Genomic DNA, 12,781 nt, shown 5'->3' on the forward strand with positions numbered 1-12,781 from the left:
AACAGTCCTTATTGTAGGTTTCACACATTTGATGACCGGGGTAAACTTGGGGAGAAGGAACAAAGAGAGAAGTTCAGACTGACCCAGATGGGGGAGGGGTGTGACTTTGTAGGCATCAGTCACATTGGTATATACGTGGTCCAATGTTTTATGTCCCCTTGTAGTGCAGAAGTCATTTTGGTGAAAATTAGGGAGAACAGATCTTAAAGTGCAGTGATTAAAGTCCCCAGCAACAATAAAGGCCCCATCTGGGTGCAAGGTTTGTAATTTGCTAATAGCATTTTTTCAAAGCCACATTAGCGTCCGCCGGCACATAAACTGCAGCAGCAACAATGCAAGTAAACTCACATAGTAGATAGAATGGCCTGCACTTGATAATCAGGAACTCCAGATCAGCAGAGCAGTAGGTATCAACAATGACAGAGTCTGTGCACCATGATTTTGTTTACATAGTGCGAGTGATCCGCTTGTCTGCAGTGATCTCTGTAACTCCGGTGGGAGTTCGCTGAAGTCGAAAAAACTATGTTGGAACACCATTTGTTGATGTCCAAAAGTGACTGTTTACTATAGCTGTATTTCGCATAACTGAATCGAGCGAAGACGAAGGAAATAACCAGGTAAATTAACACTTTTTTACGAAATCTGGTAAGATGCTGAGCCTTGCAATGTGTTCACGCCGCTCTGAAAATTTTCTTTGCCTCCATCTTGTCCTTTATACCTTGTCCTATATTGTCCTTGTCCTATATGCACATGATGTCATGTCCAGGTTTTCTTCAGTACTTCCTTCCTTTTGGGGATTTAGCATATAGGTGACTGGAAACCATAGAGGAAATCATGAAATGACATAAGCCAGATTCAAACTTATGTCCTGTGTAAGCACCACCACAAACAAAGTATGTGCAGTTTGTGCCACATCTCTGGCACAAAGTATTCATATTACAGATTGCACATGACAAATACAGAAATTCTGTGGCAATGACCCAACTACTTGAAATACATAAGATCAACTGCTTTTCTAATCAAACATGACCTCGTAATAAAAATATTTATGGCAATAATTAAATGTGTGAAAATGTCTACTGATGCGCAAGAATGATGGCAGTATGAGCATCATGCAATCCTTTAAAGTTTCTTTGCTGTCCATGAAATCATGTTGTGTGACTGAGCCATTAGGCAGCCGTTTAAATGTCACATTCCGGCTGACTCCATTTAAACCAAGTAAATGAGTGGAGCACACATGAGAGACTGTGAAAGTCGGTAATAATCTCATGTGTGTGAGTGAGATATGTGTGACAAAGAAAGACATGATAATCTAGAACATGATACACCGTTCAGAGAGGCAAATCTGGCACCTTCGTCTTCTGCATATCAACTATAAATGACCGTCACACTGCATCCAAGCCAGGTGGCGTGCATATTGAGCAATAAATCATATGGTTTGGTTTCTATGTGTGTTGATTAGGCCAGCTCCAAACATTAAAGTCTTGCATGCATAATTGTATCAGTTATCAAATATGATGTAATTGGCTGTGATTGTGTTACTACTGTACATGATGCATTTTGCTTTCCGTGAGGCCAGTGGACACTAGACATTTGTTACACTGTGGCTGGTTGGGGCAGTGGCAGACGCATTTACAGCAAATATGTACAGCAGCATATGCTTGACAGGCTATTGTAGACAACAGCTGTGTGAGTGTGTTCACCTTGTCGAGGTGGTGTGTGTGTGGTGGGCCTGTAGATGTTGTCAGAGGACAGAGAGCCCTTGAGCGAGCAGGGCTGCTGAGTCTGGACCAGCTCCAGTGGTTCTGACACGGGGCTCAGCGTGGCTGTGCTGGATGCCACTGAGCTGTTACCCAGAAGCGAGCTCTTGACCGGAGACCCTGACACACTGGAGCACGTCTCCGCTACAGGAGAACACAGAGGGTTGACAGTGACTTGCTTAGTGGATCCAACTTTCATATTGGTGGATTCAAGTTTAAAAGAATTTAGACGATTTAAAATACAAAGTTGCACGGGTTGCACAAAAGTGGGGTAGACTGCATATCTGGAAATTGTATTATTTTTAACAATTATTACTATAATTACTTTGCCAAGCCAACACATTGAGCTACAATTTATGTTTCTACAGTATCTCATCCTAGAGCTTTCAAGCAATGACCACCAAACTTGGCACAGACCTTCAGACTGTTCTGACTCAGAATGCTACATCTTTTCTAAATGACCAAACTTATTCAACTTTCCTACAATTATTATTATTAGCAATGGTTGCTAAGGTAAAAAAAAAAAGCTAAACTAGGAGATGAACCACTCTCTGCTGCGTTGGTGCTCCAGACATGAATAACTCCTCAAATCATGTGTCTTGTTGGGGAAAGCTGTACTATTACTTCAAGCTATCAAATGGACAATAAAATGTGCACTGTGGTGCCAAGTTTTGCAGACCAAACATGTACATTTTCTTTAGATTAATTTTATTTAACAGAAGCCAGATTGCATTCTGTTGGCCTTGTTCCTCAGGGCTCCCAGATATAGTGTTACCCACCCCTTCTGGTACTCCGGCTCACACAAACTCTCGCATACATACTAGAGCTGTTGCTTCGGTTGTTCCTAAGATGTTGCACCATGGGATTGAGCAGTCGGCTTCCTTTCAGCTTGTGTTTGGAGGCTCTGCGACGGCGGCCTGAAGGTGGCACCGCATGCAAGAAGCCCATGCTGGGAGGAACCGGCTGACCCAACCGAGAGTACAACTGCTCGATCTCTCCTCTCTGATGAGCCTGAAGCTCGGAGATCTCCTTCATGTGCCTGCAGACATCAAACAGTGGGTTACGGTTTTTCCTTCTCTTATTTAGTGAAAAGTGTGTCTATATTACAGGTATGATGATGTCAGCCAAAAACAAAAAGTAAAGTATTGCAATTATTACATTGCAATGAAGCATAAATGTGCATTGATGAATTGTAAGTGGTGCAAAATACTTGAGTAAAATTTAAACTGACTACTTGTACTTTCACTTTACTACATTTCTCAAGAATAGAAACTCTACTTTTTATTTCAACTTTTAAAAAGATGCAAACAAAAATGTAATGGGCTGCATTTTTAGCTCCACTTTCCCGCATTTGAATTGTTGTTGTCTAGATAGATGTTTTTACCTACAGCCAATGTTTTTGGTTTTCTCCCTTTGACTCAACCTGTCTGACAAAACATTTTATTCAGTGTATTAAGACATTTTCACTTTGCATTGAGAAGATGTTTCAACATGACGAAGCAAGAAATGTCTTTTTTATTTCTATATTTTTTTAGTTTTTAGCCAAGTTACTTTTAATAATCCAGTACAGTTTGAAGTTGTACTGTTTTACTTTGAATAAAGTATTTTTTTGGCCAGAAACTTGTACTTTTAATTGAGTAAATATTTCACTGAGTAACTGTACTTTCACTTGAGCATAATTTTAGAGTATTTTTAACCCTTGTGAATTGTGCACAAGACCAAGAATGTATTAGGAAATGAAAGAGGATCAGTGGTGGTAAATGAGGCCTTTGTGAGTTCTTTGATTTGATCAATGTTTCTTTACTCACTTTTCTCTCAGCTTCTGTAGTTCTCGTTTCATATCAGCGTCCTCAAACTCAGAGTCGTTATCACTGCTGATGTAAGCGGAGTGGGCGTGGCCACTAACAGAGTGGGCGTGTCCATTCACCAGAGGGCAAGGGGGTGAGTCGGAGCTTTGGACACTGCTGCTGTGGCCCGAGCGCCGGAGGAACGCCACTGCCCGCTTCATGAAGTCCCTGCCGCCTGACTCGGACGGGGCAGGAACCAGAGACGAGGGCTTAGTGGACGGAGTCTCGCTCTGATCCTCCTCTCCGGTGTCTGAGGACAAGCACTGCACCATCCCGTCCGCTGACAGCGAGCTCTGAGCGCAAGGCAGTGTGGGTCTGGCCTCTGGAAACGAAGTAGTTGTGTCCTGAAAAAAAAATAAAAATAAAAAAAAAATTATATATATATATATATATATATATATATGTATACAGTACAGACCAAAAGTTTGGAAACATTACTATTTTTAATGGTTTTGAAAGAAGTTTCTTCTGCTCATCAAGCCTGCATTTATTTGATCAAAAATACAGAAAAAACAGTAATATTGTGAAATATTATTATAACTCAAAATAATCGTTTTCTATTTGAATATACTTTAAAAGAATAAAAATTATTCCTGTGATGCCAAGCTGAATTTTCAGCATCATTCCTCCACATGTAACATCAGTCGATCACATGATCATTTAGAAATCATTCTAATATTCTGATTTATTATGAGTGATGAAACAGTTCTGCTGGCTAATATATTTGATCAATAAAGGGTTAAAAAGAACTGCATTTATTCTGCAAAACTGCAAAAATTCTAATAATATATTTTCTTTACTATCACTTTTTATCAATTTAACACATCCTTGCTGAATAAAAGTATTGATTTTATTAAAAAAAAGAAAAAAAAAAAAATACTGACCCCAAATTACTGACCAGTAGTGTATATTGTTATTACTAAATATTTATATTTTAAAAACATAGCTTCTTTTTTACTTTTTATTCATCAAAGTATCCTAAAAAAGTATCCCATGTTCTGAACAAATATTAAGCAGCAGAACAGTTTCCAACTTTGATAATGAATCATCATATTAGAATGATTTCTAAAGGATCATGTGATAATGATCCTAAAAATTCAGCTTTGCATCACAGAAATAAAAGATCATTTAAAGTATAATAAATTAAAAAACTATTATTTTAAATTGTAATAATATTTCACAATATTACAGTTTTTTTCAGTATTTTTGATCAAATAAATGCAGGCTTGATGAGCAGAAGAAACTTCTTTCAAAAACATTAAAAATAGTAATGTTTCTAAACTTTTGGTCTGTACTGTATATATACACACGGTATATACACATATACAAACAAAATATAAAAATAAACCAAAAATAAATAAATGAAACATTTCAACTGATGGATTCTGTTTAGAATGTAAAACTGTACAGTATATAGTCTACTACAGAATGTGAAACAGTAACATTTCAAAAAGTATTGTGCTACATTGCTGTCACATGACTTTATCATGTTACATGTTCAATCTAGTGAGTTGCGTCCTATTAATTGACTTATTTTGCATTTACTATCCAATTGCTGGCACAAATGTCTAAATGTCTTTGTCTGATCAAACAATGAGTGAAAGAAAAGGAGATGTTAAACCCTGAATGCCATTACTTTCATGTCACTCTCAAATTGGTCAATTCTCTGGTTTGGCAACTAAAATTATTTGTCCAAATAAGCGAAAAGACTAAATAAATTGTACTGAACAATTACAGGTGCATCTACAAAAAAGTTCTTTATTGTTTGTAATTTAAATAAAAAAAGCAACCTTTCTTATATTCTAGATTCACTGCACACAAACTCTGAAAACTCTCAAATTCTGATGGTTATGACTTACAGCTTAGGAAAATAAAAATTTCAGTATCTCAAAAAATTAGACGAGTTTCTCAAAGATCAATCAAAGAAAGATTTACAAAACAGAAATGTTCAAGACCTGCAAAGCAGGTTTAATTAAGCACTCAGTACTTGGTTGGGGCTCCTTCTGTATGAATGACTGCTTCAGTGTGGCGTGGAGGCGATCTGTCTGAGACACGTTACTGAAGCACAGGTTGATTTGATAGCGGCCTTCAGCTCCTCTGTATTGTTTGTCAGATGTTACTTCTCTTCCTCTTCACAAAACCCCATAGATTCTCTCTGAGCTTCAGGTCAGGTGAGTTGGCTGGCCAATCAAGCACAGTAATATCATGGTCAGCAAACCACTTGGAAGTTTTTTTTTTTCACTGTGGGCAGGTGCTAACATCCTGCTGGAACAGGAAATCAGCATCTCCATAAAGCTTTCAGCAGATGGAAGCATAAAGTGCTTCAAAATCTCCTGGTAGACAGCTGAATTGACTTTGGACTTGATAAAACACAATGAACCAACACTAGCAGATGAAATGGCACCCAAATCATCTCTGACTGCTGAAACTTCACACTGGACTTTGGATACTGTGCCTCTCCAGTCTTCCTGCTGACTCCTGCTTCAGTCCACTCCTTGTGAAGCTCTCACAAGTTCTTGAATCGGCTTTTCCTGACAATCTTCCCAAGGCTGTGGTCATCTCTCTTGATTGTGCACCTTTTCCTAACACACTTTTTCCTTCCAGTCAACTTTCTATGAATATATTTAGATACAGCACTCTGTGAACAGCAGCCCTTTCAGCAATGACCTTCTGTGGCTGACACTCCTTGTGGAGGGTGTTATCAGTAGTCTAATTAAAATGAGTTAAATTAAAATATAAAATATATTATAAATATATGATTTTTCATACTTTGTTTGTAATTTATTTCATTGTCACTAAAATTATGATAACTTTTCATAACACATTTAACTTTTGTTGCACAGAAAAATGTCCTTAAGAGGAGCGTTTTCCCCACTCTAATGTTAAAACATTTTCAGTGTTAAATATTTTTAAATTGTTGTTTTTCTAAGGAAAACTAATATGTAGGTTACATTGGTGATACAGTAGATCTTGTGCAAACACTATGCCATCTGAGACGTGGCCTGCACTTCAGACAAACCTGATATAAGTCAAGAGGTGCTGAGTAACGGTTGTTTTGTGACTTTGATGTGGATCTGTGTCTGTCCTCGATTACAGGAAGAGCTGCAGATTCAAGATCAATCACATGATCTCCTCCATCATGAGAAGAAACATCTGAATCTGTCGGCTCAATCTGCAGCACACAAACACAGAACACTGTCAAACTGTGGCCAGTCATTTCAGAGAAGCATATTTATAACTCATAAACAAACAAACAAATCACTGATAACCTGGCAGTGGCTCTTGGATGTGTGTGTGGCAGAAGTGGCCCCAGAGTCTTTTCTGGTCAGATGTCTTTTGAAGGCTGATCAATGTTTGGGAAAAAAGAAAGAAAAGCACAACAATAACAGTTGTCAATAGTGACAATATCTTGTAGTCTGCAGTACGTCTACAGTCGTGACCAAAAGTTTTGAGAATTACATAAATATTGGAAATTGGAAAAGTTGCTGCTTAAGTTTTTATAATAGCAATTTGCATATACTCCAGAATGTTATGAGGAGTGATCAGATGAATTGCGTAGTCCTTCTTTGCCATGAAAATGAACTTAATCCCAAAAAAACGTTCCACTGCATTTCATTGCTGTCATTAAAGACCTGCTGAGATCATTTCAGTAATCGTCTTGTTAACTCAGGTGAGAATGTTGACGAGCACAAGGCTGGAGATCATTATGTCAGGCTGATTGGGTTAGAATGGCAGACTTGACATGTTAAAAGGTGGGTGATGCTTGAAATCATTGTTCTTCCATTGTTAACCATGGTGACCTGCAAAGAAATGCGTGCAGCCATCATTGCGTTGCATAAAAATGGCTTCACAGGCAAGGATATTGTGGCTACTAAGATTGCACCTAAATCAACAATTTATAGGATCATCAAGAACTTCAAGGAAAGAGGTTCAATTCTTGTAAAGAAGGCTTCAGGGCGTCCAAGAAAGTCCAGCAAGCGCCAGGATGGTCTCCTAAAGAGGATTGAGCTGCGGGATCGGAGTGGCACCAGTGCAGAGCTTGCTCAGGAATGGCAGCAGGCAGGTGTGAGCGCATCTGCACGCACAGTGAGGACAAGACTTTAGGAAGATGGCCTGGTGTCAAGAAGGGCAGCAAAGAAGCCACTTCTCTCCAAAAAAAACATCAGGGACAGATTGATCTTCTGCAGAAAGTATAGTGAATGGACTGCTGAGGACTGGGGCAAAGTCATATTCTCAGATGAAGCCCCTTTCCGATTGTTTGGGGCATCTGGAAAAAGGCTTGTCCGGAGAAGAAAAGGTAAGCGCTACCATCAGTCCTGTGTCATGCCAACAGTAAAGCATCCTGACACCATTCATGTGTGGGGTTGCTTCTCATCCAAGGGAGTGGGCTCACTCACAATTCTGCCCAAAAACACAGCCATGAATAAAGAATGGTACCAAAACACCCTCCAACAGCAACTTCTTCCAACAATCCAACAACAGTTTGGTGAAGAACAATGCATTTTCCAGCACGATGGAGCACCGTGCCATAAGGCAAAAGTGATAACTAAGTGGCTCGGGGACCAGAATGTTGAAATTTTGGGTCCATGGCCTGGAAACTCCCCAGATCTTAATCCCATTGAGAACTTGTGGTCAATCCTCAAGAGGCGGGTGGACAAACAAAAACCCACTAATTCTGACAAACTCCAAGAAGTGATTATGAAAGAATGGGTTGCTATCAGTCAGGATTTGGCCCAGAAGTTGATTGAGAGCATGCCCAGTCGAATTGCAGAGGTCCTGAAAAAGAAGGGCCAACACTGCAAATACTGACTCTTTGCATAAATGTCATGTAATTGTCGATAAAAGCCTTTGAAACGTATGAAGTGCTTGTAATTATATTTCAGTACAACACAGAAACAACTGAAACAAAGATCTAAAAGCAGTTTAGCAGCAAACTTTTTGAAAACTAATATGTAATTCTCAAAACTTTTGGCTACGACTGTACATATTTAGAGTCTAGAGCCGTTTTTCCACCGTCGAGCCATCATTTCATTCCGTGCTGAATTACAGGCACAGAATGGTTCCTAATCATAGAAACATAACTGGAACCATTCACTACCATTTTATAACCATTTGGCTCGACACGGGAAAGAGGAGCTGAGATTAGCACACACACACACACACACACACACACTTTCACTTACGGGCGACAGCAGAATCACTCAAGGTCCCTAGACTGTCAGATCTCTCTGGAATCTGCGGCTACAAAAATAAGAGAACCTGAGAAATACGGTATAACAAAAAAATTTCCTACAGAATTAACATGGACAATCTCTCTTCAGAAAATAAAAACCAGTTGACAGCTGTACAGTTTACTTGGTAATTTCTACTCTTCTGGGGTCTCCTTTATAAAACTCTCCATAGATTAAATCCTAAAAGTGTACATATGCACAAACGCTAGAGTTTGCATACGCCAAACCTGTGCAAAAATCCCTTTATAAATCTCAGACAGGAGAAGATGTGCGTACGTGTATCTCCACCCTGACTCCTCCACGAAATCACCAGATATGGAGCTTACAACGCCTAGTTTTACTATGCATCATCTGCATATAATTTCCATGCGAATTCCCATCCACGTGACACCAGATCTGTACAGCAAGATATTATCAAACCAGACGATATAGACCGTTCCACCGCATCGAGCAGTCCGCCACATATTGATGTGCGCATTACTGATCATTGTTCTCACCAAAAATATTTTCTCAGAACATGAGATCTGCAGTTTAGTTCGAAGATGAATTATTGTGCACCTATAGCACTCCTCGCTGTCATTAAAACAGCATGCCACAGGAAAAGTGAACAAGCGCATCTACTAAACATGCCTTAATTTGTTTTATTTTTAACTTCTGTGTATGTAATTTCAGTGCTTATCTCCATTAATGCCAGAGGGGTATTTAATGTAAATGTGTATATCGAAATGAAAACAGATTATAATATCATTGTTTACTTCATTACTTTTCTCACTCCAGGAAAAAGAGTGTGTACGCATGGTCTAGAATGTCCCTACATATTTATGCCAAGTTAATTTTTTATAAATCCTGATGTGTGTGTCAAAAATTGCATACGCATTTTATACGCCCATTTTGGGCGTACACAACGTTTATAAATGAGACCCCTGTTGCTTGTAAACAGGACAAAACTTCAACAACCAATTGTTTACTACAGAAAATCATGGTTAACAGGGTTCCCAATTTGACACACAATTTACTTTTATTCATAGAATAACAGGATTGATGTACAAATCTTCTCACATTTCTCTTGTTTTATGCAGACTACACTGGCTACCTGTTCGTTTCAGTATTCAGTACAACATACTTCTCATTACATTCAAAGCTCTCAATACATCTCAGACCCATGCACTTAGCTCCTCTGAATCTGGCCTATTACAAGTTCCTGGGCACTAACTAGTGTTTGTGAATGTTGAATGATTGTAAAGCGTCCTTGAGTTTGTAGAAATGCCCTCTATAATACAAACATTATTATTATTATTATGAAACCTCAGGTCTAGAGTTGATGGCCAAAACTGTTTTTTATACAGAACTGGTTTCATTAAAAAGACGAAAGATTTATTCAGAATTTCATGTGAATGAATGGTGATCTATGAATGAACTGCTTTCAGGAGCCTGTTCTGTTGATAAATCCTGAAAGAAATGAGCTAATTCAGTTAAATAACTGAACTGACTGGAGTGCAGTTACTTACCACTCACATAAAACTCAAAATAAACTAAAAATGCATTACCAAAAAAAAAAAAAAGATTTAACAAAACAACCTCCCTTACGAAAATGAACCAAAGTTTTATTATAGTATGAGATCAGTAACCATTTTTTTTGTTATATTGATTCCCATTAGTATAACCACCGTTTAACTACAAATACCATGGTTAAACTATGGTTAAACTCAGGGGTGTCCAAACTTTTTTTTTTAAAGGGGGTCAGATTTGATGATGTGGACACACCAGGGAGCCAGATGCTTCTCCCTATAATATAAGAGAAATATCACAGGAGTAGACGTGAGATATGGCTGTATATGGGAACGGCTGTGATTCGGCTGTAGGTATCCCCTCTTTTGTGCAGAACTACGTCCTTTCACCAAGGATTCACAGTTTAACAGCTGAGCCCAATCCTCCGTTACTAATTCCAAAACATTACATTGGAACTTGTAACAAAGGAACGTTAAATTACAGAAATAGACTGATGGCATGGAAGCTCATTCATGAGATCCTCATTCATAATACAGCACAGATCATTAGACTTCATTCTCATGAATACTGAAGAAAGCCTGGAAAACTGATGATGTAGATGTGTACTCTCCAGCCACGGCAGCCAATCACTGTTGCAAATTAACATATATGTCACTTTACTTTTTGAATCGGAAGAACGAAATTGCTCCAGAAAATGAAAATTTAACCAAGTTTCCCTTAATAATAGACATAATGAGTGCTATTGTTCTTATATGCAATATGCAACCTGTTCTTATATGTTAAGATCTCAAAAAAATGTGCTTTACGGTTTCATGATGATTTAAAAGATCTCATATTCACAATAAAACATTAATTTGAATGTCCATTAGGCTTGTAGGATCCTTTCATTTGTTAAGGGTGATTCTTGATAACAGTGCTGCTTGGTGCATCTGTTGGAAAAATTACTTTCTTGTCCAAAACTACAGTTTAGTGTTTTTCAGTTTAAAAGTTAAAAAAAAAAAGTTTTCTTTACTGCTGACTCGTAAAACAGTCTCATCGCCAGTGGTTAGATTGCAAAAAAATTGCAGGGGGGATGGTGTGGTCAGTATCCTATTTTTTCATTTTTTGGTGGCGGGGGTGAGGGGTGGGGGGGTTTGTCACGTAGATAATTTTACACAATGATCACAAAATTTGTGTATTTATTTATTGACAAATTTTCCTTATTAACAAACTATTATTTGTAAAGCTTTTTTTTCTGCGGCCTGAAATCAAGGATTTTTGCTCAGTACTGCTAATTAAACAATATTTAGCTGAATGTGTTTTTGTGCTGGCACCTTGGCTGAGGGCTGTCATGGATAAATAAAGATGATAAAACCACCTATAGATGGCAGCAAATCCCTGTTTAATGATTTGTTGAATCATTCAAATCAAACGATTCGTTCAAAACAGCTGATTCAATTCGAAACAAAACAAGTGAATGGACCGTTGAATCACTGGCTCACATGATTCGTTCAAAAACCGATTAATTCAAGGAATGAAATACCGCATTGCTCTACACTGTTGTATAAAATTATTAGCATATTTTTGTGCTGGTATTTAGAAAAGTACATTGCTTGTGCAATGAATATAAAACCTCATACATGGGCATTTTTTCTTTCATTGCTTGAATTATAAGGGCATTCTGACTGCATTCTAATGGGCTTTATCACACAGTGAATGCTTCTGGACACTCAAGATGTGTCGATGACTCGTCAGCTCTCCTATCGTCTCTCAGTCCCTCACAGTCACACATACAGCACAATAACAGTATGCCAGGGGAATTTCTTTAAATTCTGATCAAGAAAAATCATACCTTCTGTTGTCTACTTTTTAAAGAACTTCAAAAGTTGTGCTTGAACCATTTTGCACGAAAAATGAAGGAAACTTGCTTCAGCCTGTGGTTTTGATTGGCCAATCGCCATTATATAGTTCAGAAAATATCATAAGTAGAGAATTTTAACATTTAATTTGTACTATAAATTTTATATACCGTATTTTTCGGACTATAAGTCGCATTTATTTAGAACTAAGAGAAAACATTACCGTCTACAGCCGCTAGAGCACCCTCTCGCGGCTGGAGACGGTAATGTTTTCTACTGGTTCATTTCTCTAGGTTCATGTCAAATTAATTTTGATAAATAAGTCGCACCTGACTATAAGTCGCATGACCAGCCAAACTATGAAAAAAAGTGTGACTTATAGTCCGGAAAATACGGTATTACACAACATTATTAATCTAAAGGGGATGGTAAGTGGAGATGGTGGTTTCACAGGGGGATGCTTTCCACTGGGGGAAGTTACATAAACGGTGAGATTTTGTCACAACTATTTGCTCTGGAACAAATAACAGATTAATGAGACCAGAGCCTGCCCGTTAGATTTACCCAAAACAAATTATATCTCTCATGTTTAACCA

General features: G+C 38.2%; 1 protein-coding gene across 1 annotated transcript in view; it reads right to left on the reverse strand.

Annotated features, from left to right (window-relative positions):
• Positions 1–12,781, reverse strand: part of LOC132097333 (serine/threonine-protein kinase WNK2-like) — a 78,933-nt gene that overhangs the window by 22,067 nt on the left and 44,085 nt on the right. Inside the window, exons 22-27 of the mRNA XM_059502966.1 lie at positions 8,791–8,848; positions 6,877–6,950; positions 6,627–6,779; positions 3,569–3,951; positions 2,582–2,799; positions 1,704–1,904 (exon numbers count right to left, since the gene is read on the reverse strand). Of these exons, the coding sequence (XP_059358949.1) occupies positions 1,704–1,904; positions 2,582–2,799; positions 3,569–3,951; positions 6,627–6,779; positions 6,877–6,950; positions 8,791–8,848 (1,087 nt within the window). The remainder of the gene's footprint in view (positions 1–1,703; positions 1,905–2,581; positions 2,800–3,568; positions 3,952–6,626; positions 6,780–6,876; positions 6,951–8,790; positions 8,849–12,781) is intronic.

This window comes from Carassius carassius, chromosome 21 (assembly GCF_963082965.1).
Source record: "Carassius carassius chromosome 21, fCarCar2.1, whole genome shotgun sequence".
In the NCBI taxonomy this organism is placed as follows: domain Eukaryota; kingdom Metazoa; phylum Chordata; class Actinopteri; order Cypriniformes; family Cyprinidae; genus Carassius; species Carassius carassius.